The 20,869-nt window shown below is 42.7% G+C and overlaps 3 protein-coding genes across 3 annotated transcripts in view; 2 read left to right on the top strand and 1 right to left on the bottom strand.

Annotated features, from left to right (window-relative positions):
• FAM126B (family with sequence similarity 126 member B) overlaps positions 1 to 20,869 on the bottom strand; it is a 103,767-nt gene that overhangs the window by 81,671 nt on the left and 1,227 nt on the right. The gene's annotated exons all lie outside the window — the stretch shown is intronic.
• Positions 1,852 to 12,669, top strand: LOC102044717 (caspase-8-like). The gene is made up of 8 exons (XM_005415936.3): positions 1,852 to 2,004; positions 5,679 to 6,008; positions 6,209 to 6,314; positions 7,334 to 7,472; positions 8,909 to 8,997; positions 9,549 to 9,660; positions 10,671 to 11,160; positions 11,901 to 12,669. Exons 2-8 carry the CDS (start codon positions 5,698 to 5,700, stop codon positions 12,046 to 12,048), a joined length of 1,395 nt encoding a protein of 464 aa, XP_005415993.1. The 5' UTR covers positions 1,852 to 2,004; positions 5,679 to 5,697; the 3' UTR covers positions 12,049 to 12,669.
• CASP8 (caspase 8) lies at positions 15,569 to 20,235 on the top strand. Its single transcript, XM_005415935.1, has 7 exons — positions 15,569 to 15,876; positions 16,121 to 16,226; positions 17,389 to 17,524; positions 17,614 to 17,729; positions 18,224 to 18,362; positions 18,884 to 19,385; positions 19,679 to 20,235. Exons 1-7 carry the CDS (start codon positions 15,569 to 15,571, stop codon positions 19,812 to 19,814), a joined length of 1,443 nt encoding a protein of 480 aa, XP_005415992.1. The 3' UTR covers positions 19,815 to 20,235.

The following is a 20,869-nucleotide window of genomic DNA, read 5'->3' as shown; positions in this document are numbered from 1 at the left end:
ACATTTATGCCACAGATAAGAAAAATGTTTCATCCTTTAGTGGGAAGGAATTGTGATGTTTCTGGCTTGCAGTTATTGTTCAGACTTGATGCACTCATTTTGTATGTTTAGGAAACAAATTTTTATCAGTCTGGAGTAACCATTGACTTTGTTTTGTGGGATCTTGTTTTCATTTTTAGTTTGGTAGACAGGGAATGCTATCATGCTCTCTTGCTTTTTCTGTAGAGACTTCTGCCTGGGTAATCACTGGGTAATCTCCACTGAGTAATCTCCAGTGAAATCACAGATAGGTAAAGGCAGTCAGAAGAGTCTGAGCTTACTGAGCCTTGACTTCCGTGGGGGGAGGTATTGGAATATGATCCCAATATTACCAGATGGAACGTGCCTGGGCTCGTCTGGCCCTTGCTGCTTGACCAGAGGTGGCAACTGTGGTGTTTTCACCTCAGAGACACCCCTGGCTAGCTGTATGTTGCAGCTGGCACTTGGAACAAGTCCAGGCAAGCAGGAACTCAGTTTTACCTCTGGTTGAAAGGCCTTAGGTGATGGTGAAGAGGAAAAGGAGACGGATTCTGCCGGAAGGTTTAATCCAGAGTTTTATTCCAGGGTCACAGATCTCCGAATCTTGGTAACAGCTCCAACAGAACAACGACCGCATGGTCTCAGTGTCCTTTCAAACCCCGGGGACAGGGGGAGGGAAGGGGTAGGTATGCCACCAACCAGGTAGGAGCGGGGAAGTCTCAGGGGACAATGACACCTAGAGAGGCCAATGAGCCCAGGGCTGAGAAGCATCTTTTGAGCTTTAGCCAATCACACGACGCCCTTGCTGGAATGTCCAGCTTGACGGACAGCACTTAGCAGGAGGCAAGGGGAGGGGAAGGGAGAAGGTATTGCCACACCTGGGAAAGGACTGGGATAGCTAAAACAGGAAATTGCATCACACTGCAACAGGGAGGGATCCACCCTTGTGAAGTGTGAGACTGGTGAAGTCTCCCTTGCTCACAGGAAGTTTGTTTAAACAAAGTTTCCGCTATCCTGATTTAGACTATTCAGTGTGAGTATTTCACTTGTGTGTGTTGAGGGCTGTGTTTATGTGGCTGCACAGTGTAATACCTGGTGCATGCAGTGGTACTTGTCAGCACCAGCCCAAAGGCAAGGCAAGCTGGAACTGGAGCTGCAGCTGCTATCCAGCCACTTGGGCATTTCTGTGTGATCTCCTGCAGGGTGTTGTGAGATGGAAGTTTGAAACTCTTGGGGAGAGTGGGTTGGTTTTGTACAACCCAGGGATTCATCAGTCCTTGCTATCCACACTGTACACCCTTCCTGTATCCAGTGATACAGAGCTGTGCCAGAAAGATACTGGTCACAAACACAAACAAACAAACAAATGTAGTTGGTTGCTGTTGAGACTTACTAGTAGCATACAGACCCATGCAGGTGTGCGCTCTCCACCTACAGAATTAAGGAATCTGTGTCTTGTGCAGCCCCTGCACAGACAGATTTAAGTGGAACTAGTGTAAAAAGTCTTCTGGGGAAGTTGCTGTCTTGGCAAGATCATGATCTTAAAGTGGTAAATAAGTTTCCTGGTCTCCTGTCCCTCGTGTCATTTTTGTGCAGGAGCTGTATGTCCCGCCCTGTGCCAGTGCAGGCGACAGTCGTTCCAGTTGCTGAGCAGGCAGGAACTGCAGCAGTTTTTCTTCCTCAAGATCATCCTTTCTAGGGAGATGAAGTTTTGGCAGGTTGTACAAGGAAAAGATTGGGTCACTGAGACAATTCTGGAAGAAACCAGAGTGCAGGGGAGCCGAGGGAAATGAGGGAGGCTAATTTAACAAAAGGACAGTAACTTTTCCAGGGAGGGCAAGAGGAAGAAATCAAAAGTGAAACTAATAGTGCCAAAAGGGGTGGGCCTTCAAGCTGCTGATTGAGAGGAGAAGCCATTATCTGTCCGTCATAGTGCATATCACGGCACGGGGGCTCTTTCGGACTGCAACTGAAGTCTTGGTTCAGGTAAGACACAGAAGAAATTATGGAGGGAAAGACTTGGAATGACATGGAGACAAACATTTTGGATCTGAAGATGAAAGAGTACTTGTGGTGTTGCTCTGTGCTGTTCCCAGCCTTTGGATGATGGTGCAATTCCTGCCAGCGAAAGAAGGTTTTCTGATCTGTTACTAGAGTCTGCCTTTTGGAAGGAATTTATACACCTCATTCTATCAATGGGTATGGTATGGTTTTGAGTTTGTAAAGATAGATAGGTTGAAATCCATGAATGACGATTTTCATTGAAAAATTTTAACAAATTTCAGCACTCCTAACTCTCTTCATAAGAGACCCCTCTGCCGTGAGGGTCTGCTGAGAGTCTGGTAGCCATACTGAGTGCTGTTTTATTTCCTGCTTCATGGAAGATTCCAGCAACTTGCATGCTGGGAGCCTTTTCATTGAAGGCTAAGTTCTTTATTTTAAAGAGAGTGAAGATGTAAGAAGTTAATTATGTTCAAATTCTCCTCTAAATGGGGAAGTATATTACATAAATAATTTCAGAAGAATGTTCAGTTGTTGATTTCCCTGCATTTACTGAATGCTGCTACTGAATTTGGTGCTAATAGTTGGCTTTTTTTTTAATTTAAAAAATATCTTCCTGTTAAAAATAAACTGGACTGAGTTGGAGAGGGACTTCAGAGAAAGGGGGTAAGTCATGACAGATCTCGTGACATTGCAGGGCAGTGGGACTGAGATATTTTAAATGAAAATATGTAGATTCAGCCATGTCTGTTTTTTAATTAGGATTTGTGTATGAAAGCAAAAGTGCTGAGCTGTGCTTATGCTAGAAAGCACTAGGTATGCTGCTTAGTTGTTGCTGTAAAACAAGAGCAAAACCTGATTACTTCATGGCTTTTTTACCTTTTTTTTCTCACAAGTTCTGTAATAATCAGTTTTCTGAAAATTGAAGTAGCTGAAGTAGGGATGTCCTGCTTTATTAGCATTTTATATATGTTGTTGTAAAATATTTCTTGGAAGTCATGTGATAATACCATATTGTAAAAAAGGCACTTTTCCTGGAACTTTAGAGATTGGCTGTCTCACTTTCTTCAGAGCTGTTCTCCCATGTAAGTGATTTAAAATTACTACTACAATTAATATGATTTTTACTGGTATCAGTTGTGCCTTTAAGTTAGCAAATTGCAGAAAAAGACAGTGGCGCTTAAATGTTGTTTTAATTATGCTCCCTGTAATTACCGACAGGCTTAAATGGAACGTATAGGTGGCACATCTCTTCTAACTGCAATAACTTGATGGGTTTGAAACTTACAGCCTTTGAGAAATAAAATGAAAATTCTCTTTACAAGAAAGATTTGCTGCTATAAGCAGTATCTCTTGTATCTTAAATGACAGGCATGATTTATGTGAGAAAGAAGATAACTTCATAACTACCTACCAAGACAATATTATTCTTTCCTGTGTGGTTATAGAAATATAAAGTCAGGCAATCATTGAGGTTAAGCACATTAAGATACTACTAGCTTATATGGGCTGAAGGACATGGATTCTTGCCTGTTTAAAAGTTTGGTTTGAGTGGATTTAAAGAAAACAGTATTTTGGGGAGAACACAAATTGTATGTGCTGTGTCACAACGTGTTTCACTGTTTATCAGTTTACTTGAAATGCAAAGGTTTAAGATTCAGTTATACATTTACTAGATTCACTTGTACATTCACTCCTGCTAACCCACACAATGCTGACCAAGGGCAGGCTACAAAAAGTTCCTTTGCTGTCAAGTGATGCTTGGAGGAGAGTGGAATACAATTGTCTGCTAATTATTATTTCCAGTTAGTCAGCTGGACTACCTTGGAGTACTGTTACTGAAACATTTGCAGTAGCAGTAAGTAAAATGGATTGCAGTATTCCAGTAGTGCAGGAGCAGGAAATTCTCTTTTGTCATTGTCGCCTTTTCTGTCTCCCACTGCCAGTGTCTATAAGACAAGAGACCTGTTCTGAATGCATTTATATAGTTCTCTTCAGAGATTCCCAGGTGTCTGACACCTAGGGCAGAGAAAGTAAAGTGGCAAATGGGTCTCGTACTAGAAGGAAGAGGAGACAGGTCCTTTAAGTGCCAGCTGTAGGCCGATTTGTCTCAAGCATGCTGAGCATTGCTACAGGAGAGGTGTGATCAGGGGAGAGGGTCCTGAGGCAGTGGGGCAGCGCTGGGCTGAGCCAGCTCCCTGCTCCACCCTGAGATTTGTGCTCCGTTCCCCACCCCAGCTTCCTTCTGGGGAAAGGGTGGCAGTGCACACGTGAACAAAACACGAGTCTAATTTAGATAATGGCCATGCGCCAGGTTAACTCCAGCAGGACACGGACTGGGCAGATTGGGCACACACCCCTGCCCCCCTTTATGCCCTCTCTGTTCTCTTTCCATCTCCAGACTATCCATGTGGCAGCATCAACACAGAATCTAAGGACTGGGGATATTCTTTGCTTTCTTCTCTTTCTTGGCTTGCACAGCTATAATATTTTACCCCATATTCTATTTTGAAGTTTGTTGTGGGAGGGAGGAGCTTGGAGATTTTTGTGGCTCGGGAGCCAGGACCTTTTGAGGAGTTTGTTGTGGGATTTGTGAAGTGTACTGTGCAAAATTAAGGGCTTGTTAGCCTCCCCTCTTGTGGGAGTGTATTGTAGAAATTTAAGGGCAGGTTAGCTGATACCTTTTGAGTTTAAATATCAGGCTGGGCTGGTTGCTGCAGTTAAGAAGATGGTGCAATCGAAAAATGAGACCTCCTGACACATGTCCAGTGTCTTTGTTCAGCTTGAAAAGAGTTTGTAGCAGACACCAACATGCCCATGGGTTGTCACATCAGTGGAGGCAGGTCCCTTCAGTGTCAGGGGGGACAGCTGGAAGGCTTGGAATTTTCTAACTTCCTCTTGTGCTCAAAAGTTGAATCCATAAGCCAAGTTAATTATTTCTAAAGCTGATGGAGAAAGTGGAGGAGAAGGGAGGTGATATTCTATGCTCAGTGAAACAGAGATAGTTTGGTAAGAATTCTTCATGGGCCTTTGTAAAAGGGATGACATGATCTGTATTTGCCTTTAATATTACAAATTCATTGAGAGCTGGGAACTGAGTTTACTTGATTCAGATAAACCAAAACAGGAAGAGGTGCTTTGGGTAAGCTGGCCAGAAGCAGTATGAAAAGAAAGGAGAAGCCAGATAGCTCAGAGTAGCTATACTCATGTGGACTCTCAGTCCTATTATGGTGTAAAATTTAGCAGTCTCATTTGTTACATAGTCTATATTTCAGACTGGCAAGTGGCTGTTTCTCCCAAATGATATCAAACTTCAAAAACCCCAAACCCGAAGAAAACCAGCAGCAGCCTGCCAGGATTTTACATCCTATACATTGGTACTTCCCACTGTCTAGACACACCATAGGAAGCAAGAATAATCTATGACTTTCTCTGCTAATGTCACTTAGTACAGAGGTTTCAATATCCTTTGTAAAGTCCAGAGAACTGAAGGAGTTAAGCATCAAAGCTATGATAGCAAGACAGCCCCTCTCTATGGAAATACTTCTGACTGCATGTATTAATTTTGGGCTATTGTACACGATATGATACCTCTTACACAAATCATGTTGTTGCACTAGTCTTACTGACAAATGAAATCAACTGCTGCTTGTGTTTAGATCCAAATCCTGATGTGAAATGAGTACAGACTTCCGCAAACTGCTTTTTGAAGTTTCTGAGGCTTTGGTGACAGAGGAAGTGTCAGCTCTTAAATTCCTCAGCCAGGACCATGTCCCCAGGGGGAAGCTGGAAGCCATCCATGAGCCCAAGGCCTTCTTTGAAGTGCTGCAGGAGAAAGACATGATCGGGGCAGGGAACCTGTTCTTCCTGAAGGAGCTGCTCTACCGGATCCATCGGATCGACCTCCTGACTGCCCGCCTGGGCTCCAGCCGTGAGGAGATGGAGAGGGAGCTGCAGGTCCCGGGCAGGGCTCAGGTGTCAGATTACAGGTAAACACGGGAGCATGCACGATGCAACACTTCAGTGTCAACTGTCTCTTCTGTCTGCACTGTTGTCTTGTGAATATCCCAGCATAACTGTGTTTATTACACATGAATTCCTGCCATTGTGAGTTCTACATTTTGCAGTTCAAATGTTTAATTGTGGTGTTTACTTCTTTCTTGAAGGTCTCTCTATTGTTTATTGTCAGGCAACTGCTGTATGGAATTGCAGAGGATTTGACTTCAGAAGATGTCAGAAATGTGAAGTTCCTGCTCCGAAAACAACTACCAAAGAACAAGCTCCAGGAAAATGCTGTATGAAAAGTGGTCTTGAGAAGTTTTTTGCAAGGCTAGTTCAGAGTCCTCTAGTTCTTGTAAGAAGGGAGGAAAGAGAAAGCAGTCTGCTGTCATGAAAACCTGGTTTGAAAGAATTGTGACATTAGCTAATAGCTGCTGTATGAAAGAATGGATCCTTATTTTTTGCACTGTATCTTTGCCTTTTTTGCTGCCCTGATTCTATTTTCTCTCCACCAGCTACCTCTTTATTCTTATCTTCTTGCAAAATCCATCATGCTCTTCCTTTAATCTTTGCTTGGCATTTCTAAGACAAATGTCTTTATAAGACATATGCTATACCTAAGAAGAGTGATGTTCTCTAAAGGAAAAACAATGTTTTGGAGACAGAAAATCAAGTTCTAATGTGAGTTGAACCACAAATCTTTGTGTGTCAATGGGTAAATTTTCTTCTTTATTATAATTTGGAGTAACAACATATTGTTAACTTTCCCCCAAAAGTATTAAGACTAGTTTAACATTTGTAATGAACTGTAATGTTATTAAAGTGTTTGGTATTATTAAGAACCTTCCTTAGAAGTCCTATTTGTATTGTGGCACGTAGAGAAAAATTAGCAGATTTATCTCCAACTTGGTGGGAAATTGAGCTTTAATAAACAAAATTAGTGCTGAACAGCTTTTCTGCGATAGAAAATGGAAAATGGCATAGCTAAAGGACTTAGCAGCACTTCATCAGAACACAAAGGCACAACAGGATGTTATGTTATCCTCATCAGTGCTTTGTGCTGCTGAAACAAAGCAGGATAGCCTAGTTATAGGCAATTTATAATTGTCCTGCTTTAACCTTAGTGATGATGGGTTTATTCAGTTGCATTGTATCTTGACCCTTGCTTTAATGAGTTTTGGAGGAAAAAGTAATAGGTCTTTAGCTGGTCCCTGGGAATGAGGATGTTATCTTCTGCCCTGATGCAGAGCTGCCTGATACTGCGGTTATCAAAGGTCACTGGATGAGTTTGGTTTATGTGTTTTTGTTTTACCAGTCAATGTTGCAGGTCTTTCTGGAAATGGAAATTAATGAGAAAATTAAAGAAGATAACCTGACAATGCTGAAAGATATATTACAGGGATTTAGAGCTGACATAAAGAAAAAAATTGATGCCTATGAAGAAAAAAGAAGAGGTAAATTTATTTAAGCTGTTCAAGAACAGATCTGGGGTCTTTTGTGGGTTTTATACCTCCATCCTTGGCAGCTTAGAAGTCCAGTAAAAAGGAAGAGACCTTATGGTACCCTAGGACATGCAGAACAGCTCTGGAGGATTTTGATTTCTGAAGTTTTCTGCTACTTCATTATCCTATCATGGATTTTTGTATCTATCCTTGAAGTATGTTCTGTCCCTTGTAAATGGCCTTCTTCTGCCTTCTCTTTGCCTTAAATGCAATTTATCTGTTCAGGAAAAAGTGCAGTACTGGTTTTGGACCAGCATAACTTCCAAGTCACTGCAAGAGACAGGAAGTGACAGGTGACTTAGTGAAATTTGTGTTGGGAGATTGTCACCACTATCTCCTGTAAGCCAGGCCCTTTGCTCTCAGTCAAAGGGTAGTCCCTGAAAACCTGGCTAAAGTGTAACTTTCTGTAACCAGATAGGAAATTTCAAGGACTTCATTATATCCCGGCTGTTGCAGCTGAGGTGGCGCCTTCTGGCACCACAGCTGGGTGTGACTTTGGGAAACAGGATGTCTCAGTCAATAGCAACTTCCTTCTGAACGACTCAGGTTGTGAGTTTCCTCAGAAACATTTAAACAATCTAAGCAGTACCCTGCAGAACTACCCAGCAGCTCTCCCTGCATGTCTTTGTGCTGCTGTCCTCTGCTGGTGTCTCTAAAAGAGCAGAAGATAATTGCCAAAGTAGGCTATTGCCAAGCAAGTTCTGTGTTGGGGAATGGCTTCTAGTAGTATTGTTATTATCTTGTCCTCTTGATAAGTAGAAAAAAAAAGCATGTTGTGTAGAGCCCTGACAATTAAACTTCATTTAAACATGTTTTTGCAACTTGTAAAATGAGTACTGTGATTTTGTTTCCTTGGTTAGAGTCGTGGATTTGATGATTTCTTTACTTTTTTCAGAAAGTTCTATTCAAAGAAGTGCTCTGAGGAGATCTTTCATTATGCTGGTATTTTGCATCCTTGCATCCACTCACACAGTAAAGTCCTCTAGAGAAGGGACAGTAGCTTCAGAAGTAAATGGACCAGCGTTTTTTACTATTGTACAGAAATGGGTCTCCTCTTTCACTTATATATCCCACAGTTGAGAGGCTGGTGAATGGCTTGCCTGGGATGACTACTCACATTTAACCTTTTATTATCTGTATCTTGCTACCAATAAAAGAGCAGAGAAGCAAAGAAGCCGTGGAGCACAGCCCTGCATGGCTTCTATAACAACCAGTAGTCTGTGAAACTGGAGCCAAGCTTGGCTCAGCTCTACAAAATGCTGGTGTCTCACTGCTGTGAAAACCCCCTGCACCTCACTCCTTGTTCTGGCTTTCTGAGTGTTGAAATATGCACAGTGGAAGATTTATCCTTGTGGTTTTGAAATGTTTGTTTATCTTCTCCTTCTTAGAAAAGTATTCTAGGGAAGAAGTCCGCTATCCTGTGTCTGTGTACCCAGAGGAACAAGGAGCAGAGGGGGAGGCGGAGGCAGCAAAACAGGTAAGAAATGCCTCAAGAGTACCTTCAAAGTATTTAGCCATCTCCTGGGAGAGGGAACATAAATTCATAACACTAAGCAGGTGGAACAACCAAGATGGAGGGGTAGGCCTTGGAACAATTCTTATTTTCCAGACAAGGCCGAGCCTTCTTTGTGGGGACCTGATTGTCAGCAACCTTTTAGGCAAGATATGAACAAACAGTTGAGTGAAGAAACCAGTCTTAATAATAATGGAGACTGGGACATTAAAGTCCTGGCCAGGATACTCCTGAACAGATGTGAAGGGAATAGCAGAACCCTCTACCTCACTGGAATTGCATATCCTGACCGAAGAGAGAGAGGAGAAGAGGTTCAGGGAGACAATGCAGATTTCTGTCCTCTGTAGCTAAATTGTATCTTTAGGCTTTTCCTTTCTTGTTTCTTAGCCTTTGTGATTTTCTTTTGTGCTTAGATAATGATGGACCAACAATCTGTATATAGTGTATTTCTCTTTTGAATGCCTGGCTCTGCTTTCCTACCTGTTTTTTTTTTTGTTTTTTTTTTGTTTCTGCAGTATGGGAAAATATATAAGATGAAAAATAACCCCCATGGTTACTGCTTAATTATTAACAACCACATTTTTAAAAATCCATGTCACAATAGAGAGGGAACATTGCAAGATGGAGGTAAGTACTTTTAAAATTCAATTACTGGTTTGGGTTTTTTCCTGTGATAATTCTTGAAAACAATAATCTAATCTTTGCGGTGAAGAAGAATCACGTCCATGGTACTCCCTGGCTTCCAGAGCCTGGAGTGACAGTCATGGCACCAATTGGAAATATGTCACTTCCAACATTTAGCTGATGGCTTAAAGAAGGATCTACTTTTTGTTCTAGGAAAAAGGTATTGTCTTAATTGGTTGTATGTACAACTAGAGAAAAAGTGATTATTATTCCATCTTTCCAGTTCTTGATTGTTTTCAGTTCTTAGCTTAGAAAAATATTTTAAGTCCTCAATTTCTCTTCAATGCTCAAATAAATGCTCTGTAACTTTCCTTAAAGCCTGTCTTTCTGCAATCACTTTTAAGATAATCAAGAGTAAAAAAGTAATGACAGGTTCCTGAAAGGACATGTCACAGATATTTTAACTCCATCCAGCCCATTTACAAGCTGCTTTCTTCCCAGCTACTTCCTCTCTGCCCATACCACAATTAGGCCACCATTTGCTGAGAAGTCTTCCTAGCAATTGTGAGCAGGTTACTCTGATTCCCTTCTTGCTGCATCAACCACTCACACAGAATGAGGGACCCACTTAATTTAAGAGAGGCAGGATTTGTCATTCTAAAGAGGTGGCACATCTTTTAACTTGCCAAGTGTTGTTCTTGGGCATCTGAGACTACTATGCAATGCATAGTTAAAGCTTGGGTTAACACAGTAAACTTCACTAATTTGTACCAATACAACATAGAATCTAAAACCTGGTTTTGTGTTAGACAGCATGATATTTAACACAATTGTGTTTAAAACAAAAAATTAGGCAAATTAGGCATTTGGGTTTTTCTAATAGGATTTGGCAAGCTAAGAGCGAGTCAGGTGATTTTACTGGTGGGATCTGAACACTTCTTCTAGTATCTGATCTACTACATCTTCCTTGTCACTGTGTATGTTTAACAAGTTCCTTCTGATTTTTTCCCCAGAGGCTGTGAAGAGGGTCTTTAAGTGGCTTCAGTTTGAGACAGTTGAGCACATGGATCTAGAAGGAAAAAAAATATATGACACAGTTGAAGAATACAGTAAGAAAGATCATAGAAATATGGACTGTTTTGTTTGCTTCATTTTCTCCCATGGTGAAAAAGACAAAATAAAAGGTGTTGATGATGAGTGTGTAAATATTGAAGATTTAGTCTCCCGCTTCACTGGAACTAATTGTCCTTCTCTTGCTGGCAAACCCAAGGTGTTTATTATCCAGGCTTGCCAAGGCTCTGAACATCATCCATCTGTTGCAGTAGAATCAGACTCTTCTGGACATCTTGAGGTGGATGCTAGTCCTTTGACTTCCATTCCTGATAGGGCTGATATTCTGATTGGCATGGCTACAGTGGAGGACTACTTGTGCTACCGCAGTCCTAAGACTGGCAGTGTTTACATTCAATCCCTCTGTGAGAAGATGGAGTCGCTTTGCCCACAGTAAGTACTGTTTCTAATTCTTGTACATTTAGAGTATTGCAGATGTGCATACTTAAGCATGCTATGCTGAAACACGGTGGTTTGCATTTGTGCAATGAATGCTTTTGCCATTCAGGACAGTGGAGAACAGTATTTATTTTGAAATTGGGCACTGTCAGTCTTCTACAGATAAGCCAAAGTATAAGTGACTCCCCCTGGTTTTCCTGTGACCAAACCAGGGTTGTAATGCTGCAACGTTACACACAAACAAGTGTGTGTATGTCTGTTTTTTAACATTTTTTTACTGAGAATTTTTTTTCTTCCGGTGATACCTGACTAGAGGTGAATTTGTTGAGTGATTACACAGACAAAACTCCCCAGTGCTGTGCAGGCATAATTTTCATTGTTGCCTCCCACCCATCCCCTCATAAACTTCATTTAGAAAATAGAATTTCCCTTCAGATATCATTTTCTCATGGCGTCCAGAAGAAGAGATGGAGAATGTGTAGGTTTATTTCATCTTGGTGACCTCTTCTGGCTGTAACCAGAGCAATGCTAGATGGAGGTTGCTTTTATTTCTCCCAAACACACCGAATTCTGTGGTTATTCAATGGAATGTGCAATTTCAGTGGCAATAGGGTGAGGAAGATACCAGCCTTCCCTGGGATACCACTTTAGTGGGGCAAACACACATCACCTTCTTGGCTGAGCTGCAAGTACCATGTGTTTCAGTGTATAACTTCTCTTCATTTTTGTTCAAGGTATGTGGATCTTGCAACCATCCTGACAGAAGTGAACAGTGAAGTGGCCACAAAAGACATAAAAGGATTTAAGCAAATGCCAAAGATAACATCGACACTACTGAAGCTATTGATCTTTGAAGTTCCACAATGCAAAGCAGACAAGTAAGAATACACTCAGTTAGGAATGACATCTGGGCTTTGACAGGGAAGAGAATTTACATGAGAAATTATCTGGATCTATGTAGTAGCTCTAGCCCTTTAAGGAGGCATAGGACCTAAATTTTTCAAATTCCATATTGAATAAGTCTTCCAATACCTGGATCTGTAACAGTCGGGTAAGACTGTGGAAAACTACAAATCATCAGGCTTTCTTTCCTGCAGAAGCAGTGGAGTATGTTCAATCTGGGTTTCAAGTGAGAAAGGACTTTCAAGTACTACTGTAAAAGTTATTGGAATTGTCAATGAAGTCCCATTTGTGTCTGAGTTAAGTCACTAAAATCTGCAAAAAAATAACAGATTCAGAAAGCAGGATGCATTCCCAAGCAGCATGTGTTAGGTTGTAACTGCCTTACCCGGAGGTGAATCGTTGTCTGTCTTTGGAAGTTCCAAATGTTCATGGAAAATAACATCCTGCTCCAGAAGGACCAAAACCTCATGATTATGTTAGTCTGGTTCTTTTCTTCTAAATACTTGGTTTATGTCAATCATCTGCTTAAATAAGCAGCCCGATTGTGTAAGTTTTTCAATAATAAAGGTTCTCACTTCACTATTTCTCAGAGCTCTCAGAGCACAGTGTCTTGAATGAATGTGGAATACTGGAAAGAAGTTCTGTAATCATGTTTCTGTTAGAATAAATTCTCTTGGTTTTTATATCACCTCAGTTTGTGGTGTGTTCCTGTCTTGGATGAGCTATCTGAGGGACAGTCAGCATGACAAACACTTTTACCCCACAGAAGTAATTTTGTTCTTGTTGGAGTGTTTGTTGTCAGCCACCCTAAGGGGCAGCAGCTGGAGAGATGGTAGGAAAGAATAAGTTCAGGACTGTCATAATAATGGCAGCTGATGCCAGTAGGACCATTCAGTAATTGCTTCCTCTGTGAGAAACTCGCTGGAAGGTGGCAGCTGCTCCAGAAGTGAAGTTGTACATCTACAGCATTTCTGTTTCTCATATTTCTGTGTCAGAGTTCAATACACTCAGACCAAGTTCTTTCAGCTTTTCTACATGAGACGGAATGGGATATCAAATTTAATTATTTGGTATCTTTGGGGATACACAGGATTTTGATTTGGTAGGGTAAGACAGCTACATAGGTGTGCTATCTGTCATGACCCTGGACATTTCCAGTCATGGTGGAATGTGGGTGGAAGCCAGCTCAAGCCCATTGTTCTTTTCAAAGTTTAAATGTTTTATCAGTTGTCCAGGTTTTATACTTTTATGTTGGGTTGGGATCAGCCACTTATCCACACCCTCCATGGTGGTCTGGCTTGCTCAAGAAAGCATTATTCCTTGTTAATTGTCTGGGGTACCTGATGATTCACAGATGCAAATGTCTCCTGCAAAATTAAGGTCACTCTCCAATCCTGATGTTGAGGTAAATTGGACTTTCTTTATTATCTGTTCTTCCCTGAGATGGTGTGGGTTTTTTTGTCCTTTTCCTCTGAGCTGTCCTTCACTGGAAGGGGGGTGGGGGGATGGGGATATAGAGGGTGCTGATCAGTCACACCCTGTGATTTAAATTAATTTAATTTATTTCATATTCTGTTCTGCCTATTAAAATCCAGCTACCTCCATAGTTTACCATTATCACTTGTGGATGAAGACCTACTAGGAGGAAGAGAAAACCCCATCAAAATCCTTTAAAGAACCACAAAACAGCCATACTGTGAATTTATATGTAGGTCATGCAGCAACCAGGCAAGGAGAAAACACACTTTGAGTTTTGCAGTTCTGAGCAAAGTGTGGCTGGTGGGTTTTTGCATGGATTTGTGTCCCTCCCACAGAGCTGAGTGGTAAGAAGGAAGTTGGTTCTGACATTTCCTGACTGTTTTTTCTCTCTAGTACAAGCTAGACAACAGTGAGTGGCAATTACTTTTTCTCTGTGAAGGCCCTCAGCTTTGTTTTTTACTTTGCCTTTTCTTTCCTATCAGCTCATGGCTGGGAGGCCAAATCCAGTCAAAAGCCTGGCACTTAATTCTATTTTGTTTTCAGACAGCAGAATCACTGCCACCAGAAAGTGGGGCCAGAAGTCTGGTAGGAAAGAAAAACTGAAAGCAGGCAAGACCAGAGTGGTACTATTTGAAAAGGAAAACACTTGTAAGAGTTGAGCTGTTAGCTAAAGAAGAAATAATGCTGTCCAGGGGCATGAGTCCTTGCCCAGTCATTCACATTTTGCTACCTATTCTTTCAGTTTAACAGCAGTGTTGAGTGTTCAGCATTTTTATTCTGACCCCTAAAAAACATGAGCATATTCTCTCTGAAATTATTCAAATCTGCCTCTTTTCAACTAGAGATCTTTCAAATTATGAACAGAGAATGACATGTTTAATCTTCAATGACTTCTTTGCAATGTGCTAAGAAATATAAGTGAGATCTTTGGGAATTCATTCATTCTGTGTATCCTTTCTGTAAGTGTGTCTTTTCTTGTCACTCTGTTCTGTTATTGACAGCCACTGGAACTCCCCAGGCCACAAACATGGCTGGCTCTTGTGGATGCCAGCCACACATGGCATGTTATCCTGGACACATCTCCTGAGCTTGGCCTAAGTCTTCTATGTTAGTTTTATATGTGTAGCCACTTTGTGTTTAGGCCTGATTTGTCCAGGTATGTGAGTGCAAAGATGGATCCTTAGAACAAGACAGGAGGATCTTGTTCTAACATGTCTTGAGGAGAGGTCAGCTTATGCCATGTTGAAAAGTGCTTTGCTATTTGGAATCCTTCTGGCTTTGACCCAACTTGCCATGCATATAGTCACCAAATATCTTGCATAGGGGTCTGAACATGGATAAGGCGCTTCTATGATAACAATGTACAGATTTCTGTTTAATGTATTGTTAAAGTGTTTTTTACTGGATTTTTGGGAATGGGATGCTGGTTTCAAATCAGTGCTTAACAAAGATAAAGAACATTGGTTCTTTATTATACAGTATGGATGTGCTGAGGCTTGTTCTCTGGCTCAAAGTGAGCATTAAGTGAGTTTTCAAAAGGATGGAATCCAGATGGTAAAATCTCTCCCCTCCTGTTGTGAAATACCATCTATTCATGGTGCTGCAGCAGAAGGTGAAGTGGAGGTGGTGCAGCATCCCAGGGCCCTTAACCAGCGCAGTGCCTGCTCCTGTTGTAAAATGTCCTGAGCAGATGTGGGACGGGTGGGAAGGGAGTGGTTTTCCATGTCTGGTGGCTGCTCGGGGCCGAACGCCTACAGGGAGGGTGCTGCCTTTTCTGACAGCAGCCCAGAAGGCTCGCAAGGAGGAAGGAGAATCAGTGGTGCTATAAAGGCTTCCTTCTCCTTGTATTAAAATCGCAGTGGTTTGGCCTGGGAACCAGCGAGAGGCGACAACAGGAAACGCTCGGGCACAGGGAGATCTTTACATCCGCACTAGCCGGTTCGGATTGCTCAAGAATGGGCTCAAGAACAGGTGGAATTGTGAACAGACACAGCCCACGACACGCCGCTCCCCACGGAACATGGCGCTGCCCCAGGGACGGCTGCTGGCGGTCGGCGACGAGCTGGACGGGGCCGAGCTGGCGGCGCTGAAGTTCCTCTGCCGGGACCACGTGCCCTGGAGAAGGCTGGAAGCCGTCCGGACCCCTCACGACTTGTTCGAAGCGCTGCAGGAGAAGGGCTTGCTGGAGCCGGGAGACCTGGCCTTCCTCAGGGAGCTGCTCTACCGCATCGGGCGGATCGACGTCCTGGTTGCCCACCTGGGCTCCAGCCGGGAGCAGGTGGAGAGGGAGCTGCGGGCGCCGGGCGGGGCGCGGGTGCCGCCCTTCAGGTGGGTGAGGGCGCCGGGCTGGGCCGGCCCGGCTGCTCGCCTCGTTCTGTCCGGGACAGCCGTCACCTCCGCTCAGCCGGGCTGAAGGGTTTCACTTCAGGCGGTCCTGGGCCTTGTGGCCTCCATCTCAAACGGGAAAAAAGGGGAATATGTGCTGGGGGACAGTAGGCAAGAGGAGCGGTGCATAGTACGGAGCTGTACTTGGAAACACGATGAAACAACCGCCCTCCACGTCTTTTTCTAGATACTTGCTCTTTCAGCTGTACGAAGATGTCACCGAAGATGAGCTAATGTATTTCAAGTTACTTTTGGGCAACAAATTGCCAAAAAGCAAGCTAACCCATGAGACTGTAAGTATCTCTGTAATACTTTTTAAAAATTATTACTATAATCCATAGAGGCAGTTGGGTTGCTTATGGGGGAATGAGCTTCACTCTTCTTTATGGTGTCACTCTTAAGATGAAAACACCACAAGAAAAGGGGTGCCCCTGAGTGCATGTGGGACTTGTTTGTGCTGGTGTCGGGCACAGCTTTTGCAGCAGTGTCACAGCCAGCTGTGCCAGGAGTGCCAGGCACGGAGGCCATCACATCCAAGCATCACAGGGAGCTCAGGGCACTCAGTGGCCTTAATAAACAAAAAACTGATAAACACATTTACTTATCTTGCCCAACAGACTTTTTTTTTTTCTCAGTCATTATCAAATATAGAAAGTGATCTACTGTGGATATTATTTTATATGTTTCTTTAAATGCCGAAAATAGAGATCTAAGCAGCAGATTCTTCTCAAGGCTAAGTCAAATGAGTTGGAATTTACAAGTAGCCTTGTAGATCCAGTGCTTTTATGTTGGCCCAGCCTGCAGTTCTGATTCGTTGGTACTTTGTTCTGTCTAATAAAAGTTTTGAGGATTTTCCTTCTTTTCTTAGAGGGGAGACTGTGAGAGCTGTTCTAGTAAATTCTTGGGGTGACCACTGTGCTCTGCCACTCACTGATGAATTTCTGTCCCTTGGGTCCCCTTTTGCTTCAGAGCAATCTCTATACCTCACATGATGGTGTAGAGATTGCTCTGAAGCAAAAGGGGACCTAAGGGACAGAAAACCCTTTTTGCCAGTGCTTAAGATGGTCACTGCAGTGATTCCTCTGTTTCACTTGAGTGCACAGTAGCCACTGAAAGTTGAATGAAAACAATCATTAGAAATATTGCTACATTCCTGTATGACCACTGTTAGATGTCCTGGGTTAGATCTTAATTAGATCTTGGCACCTCTGAGCTACAGAAAGGAACTTAGTATGTTTTGAGAAGATGTTGGTACTTAACAGTACTTGTAGGTTTTGTTGAACTAGGATTAGCTGGCTCAGCTGAGGTCTCACCTGAGCTTCCAGTCAGCTGGATTGACTCTGTGGGCCACATGTGCTGTCACTACATTAAGGCTTTAGGTGCACATGCTGCAGCTTCGCTCCCAGTGGCAGCATGGAGGTGCCCTAAGAGCAAACTGCCTTTCTGATTACCCAGACAATGCTTGACATTCTCACTGAGATGGAGAAGAAGGGCCTTCTGGGGAAAGACAACTTAAGTATGCTGAAGAGTCTCTGTGAAAAAATTAACATCAGCCTGTGGAACAGAATTGAAGATGGATTAAAGCTGTTTGGTAAAACAGAACAAACCAGCCTCTTCCCCATAGTTATTCTTGTAGTGATGTATAGGTATTGTACAGCACTGATCATGACTGCTTTGCAGGCCAAGAAGAAATGCTCATCACAGAGGAACAGAGGGTCAGCACAGGATACCCTGAGCGACATCCGGTGTCATCTGTAGCACCTGGTCCTCCTGGCAGTTTTAATGACTCTTCCCAGGTAAGCTAGCTCATTTCTTAGAAACATCATCATTTTATCTTAGAAGAACTCACCCCTCCATGAAGTGAACAGTTGTTCTAAGACCTTCTGTTAAAAGCACTGTCTAGAAAAAGAAAAATGCACAACTCTGCATCCTTTATTCTGAAGCTGTGTCACAGGCACAGCTGCTGCAGTGTTGTACTTCAGAAACATCTGCAAGGATAGTAAGGTAGGCTGAGTTTATGCTACCAGGAATTAGGCAGTTGGCAGCTGGCTTGGCACCAAGATATGAGTGAACAGAGCACCGTGTGTGGGCTGAGGCTGACATTGGTGGTCCTGCACAGACTGCCAAAGGCAGTGGGGCAGGGCACTGCCAGGCCCTGAGAGCAAAGCTGTTGAGGGAGAGCTGCCTGGAGAGGAGGCCAGCTGGCTCCAGACCCTGTTCTGCCACTCACAACAGCTAAGGAGCACTTGGAGGAGACCGTAGGAGCTTCACCAGGTGTCTTTATTTTCAGCTGCTTGAAGCTTACAAAATGACCAGCCGACCCTGTGGAGTGTGCCTGATCCTGAATAATCACAATTTTGCAAAAGCTAGAGAAGGAGTGCTGGAACACAAACACATGAAGGATCGGAATGGGACAGACGTGGATGCAGGTTCAGTGAATGTTAAAGATGAGTTTGCCAATCTTTAAAAATAGAAATCTTGTTTCTCTTTCTAAAGGTCTGAATTTCAGTCTTCCCTTTCTAGGATCACTTTTGTTGTAGTGGCTCAGTTGGCTCCATTTACTGTGCTGCCAAATCCCAATCAACTCATTAAGTTTTTAGTGCCTGACACTGAACAATTCACTTGCATTTTGCAGTTTTAGTGAGGTGACTGAAACCTTAAGCAGCACCTTGAGCCTGGACTTTACAAACTAGGCTAGCTTTGCATCAGCCTTATGCATACTAATTCTAAAATATGCAGAAACGTGCAAGAAAACCTTTTCATGCCAGTTAAGGGAACACAGTAGAGATATGATTAGTTATTAGACTATTAGAGTATTTTCAGACCAGGAATGTAGCTATGTGGATGTAGTCATGTAGCAGATGACCAGTTATATCTAGAAATGCAATCTGCAGTTGCAGAGTCCAACTTTCATATAATGAAATGTCTCAAATTTCCCTTCTCTTTCCAGCGGCTCTGAGGAATGTCTTTAGCAAGCTTCATTTTACAGTAGAAGAATGTAGAGACCTCACTGCAGAAGAAATCCGTGAGACTGTGAACATCTTCCGGAGTGCAGACCATGAGGACAAGGACTGTTTTGTTTGCTGTATCCTGTCTCATGGGAAAAAAGGCATTATATATGGTGTTGATGGGCAGGAAGTACCTATCAGGGAACTGACCACTTCTTTCACTGCACAGAATTGCAATTCACTTGCTGGAAAACCAAAAGTTTTTTTTATTCAGGCCTGCCAAGGTGATGCTTTCCATCAAGGTGTGACCATCGAAACAGATTCTGGAGAGCAAGATTCTTCTGTGGAGCGAGATGCGAGGCTTCAGCTCGAGTGCATCCCTGCAGAGGCAGACTTCCTCCTGGGCATGGCCACCCTGCAGGATTACGTCTCCTACAGAAGTCCCAAGGAGGGAACCTGGTACATACAGGCACTGTGCCAGCACTTGGAGTACAGCTGTCCTCGGTACCTATGTTTCCATAAGCTTATTTTTGGCAACACCTGAATTTTCCTTCTGGATGACAAGAATTTGATGTGGATGCAGAGGCAGATGCTATGAAGTGGGAATACTTGCTCAGAGTGAAAACAGTGATGTAGGACAGAGCAGAACCATGCAAACTGTTCAAAGCAACTTAGGGAAGTGCTCTGAAGCCTATTAAAAACAGGAGCTGTTAGCACTGTTGTGTATACCAAGATAGCAAAAATGTTATTTTGCTGATGTTAACTGCCTAACGCAAACTGTACTTGTTTCTTTGCAGAGGGGAAGATATTCTCACCATCCTGACAGCAGTAAATCAAGAAGTGAGCAGAAAAACTTGTGAGCGGGGCACAAAGAAGCAGATGCCACAGCCCAGTTTCACCCTGAGGAAGAGGCTCATCTTTCCTGTCAACTAAATGGGAGGCAACTGCATGCCAGAGAGAGCCGCTGCAGCCTGGAATTGGCTGGTTTCAGAATTCAGTCAAACACAACAGACTTTCAGTGCCTGCTCTTAGCACAATGGCAGATATTTTTAATTTTATCTACAGCTAAGGAGAAAAAGCCTTAAGACATTTGTATTGATACATTAATTTGTATTAACACTTCATACGTGAGAGCATCTCTGAGCTGGTCTCTGATTTATTTAGCTGATCTCTCTCAGTGGTTTGCTGGCAAAAATCTACTTGGTGTTCTCTTATCAGCTGTACCACATTGCTTTTGCTTTCATAAGGTATTTTAAGGCAACTTTTAGAAGACAACCATTATAAAGCTTTGTGTACTTTATGACTAACCTTTGCAAAATAAAGGGAGGAGTGCTGTAAATTTTATAGGATATAATCAGCTCACATTAGTGTGTTTTGTTACTTGTCCCCATGACTTAGAATCATCCATTCTTAGTAGCTTGGTACACTTCAAGATCAAGTTAAGCATTTGTTACCTGGCATCCTCAGCAGGATGTGTCTGTGACCTGGATTTCAGCGTATCCTCTACGTAGAGTAGTCTCAACAGCGAAAATCAGTTGCTCTGGTACAGCTTCACAGTTGAAGATGTCCAGTTACCCTATGTTCACTTACCTTTGAGTCTTAGTTCTAAGCACAGAAAAAGTCACTAGCTAAGTACCCAGCATGCATAGAACTGCTTCAACATCTACTCCCATTTGTCACAAATCTATAGGGCTCACATAACATCAGCTACTGAGATGAAAAAACAGCTGTGGTGGTTTTAGTCAATAATGCAATGCTAACACTGTAATGCTAGAGGAACACATTAGCTGCTGTAAAAGAGGGGAGGAAAAAACCCCAAAGCACCACTCATGCACAAAACCCCCTGAGGTACCAGAAAATATGAACAGATTAATTTAAAGTGAGGCTCAACACTTAAATACTGTCTATATAAATTAAATACTGTCTATATCAACACTTAAATACTGTCTATGTCAATTTACTGGCTTCTAAAGCCACCTTTTCTGCAG

The sequence above is a fragment of the Geospiza fortis genome, unplaced genomic scaffold, assembly GCF_000277835.1.
Source record: "Geospiza fortis unplaced genomic scaffold, GeoFor_1.0 scaffold112, whole genome shotgun sequence".
In the NCBI taxonomy this organism is placed as follows: domain Eukaryota; kingdom Metazoa; phylum Chordata; class Aves; order Passeriformes; family Thraupidae; genus Geospiza; species Geospiza fortis.
This window is presented reverse-complemented; position numbering and strand designations above follow the sequence as displayed.

What these genes read in the sequence shown, in the direction of transcription:
- CASP8 (XM_005415935.1), top strand. Translation starts at nt 15,569, where the DNA reads ATGGCGCTGCCCCAGGGACGGCTGCTGGCGGTCGGCGACGAGCTGGAC. An exon ending in GCGCGGGTGCCGCCCTTCAG is followed by an intron (nt 15,877 to 16,120) that starts GTGGGTGAGGGC and finishes GTCTTTTTCTAG; the next exon opens with ATACTTGCTCTTTCAGCTGT. An exon ending in AGATGGATTAAAGCTGTTTG is followed by an intron (nt 17,525 to 17,613) that starts GTAAAACAGAAC and finishes ACTGCTTTGCAG; the next exon opens with GCCAAGAAGAAATGCTCATC.
- LOC102044717 (XM_005415936.3), top strand. Translation starts at nt 5,698, where the DNA reads ATGAGTACAGACTTCCGCAAACTGCTTTTTGAAGTTTCTGAGGCTTTG. An exon ending in GCTCAGGTGTCAGATTACAG is followed by an intron (nt 6,009 to 6,208) that starts GTAAACACGGGA and finishes GTTTATTGTCAG; the next exon opens with GCAACTGCTGTATGGAATTG. An exon ending in ATGGAGTCGCTTTGCCCACA is followed by an intron (nt 11,161 to 11,900) that starts GTAAGTACTGTT and finishes TTTTTGTTCAAG; the next exon opens with GTATGTGGATCTTGCAACCA.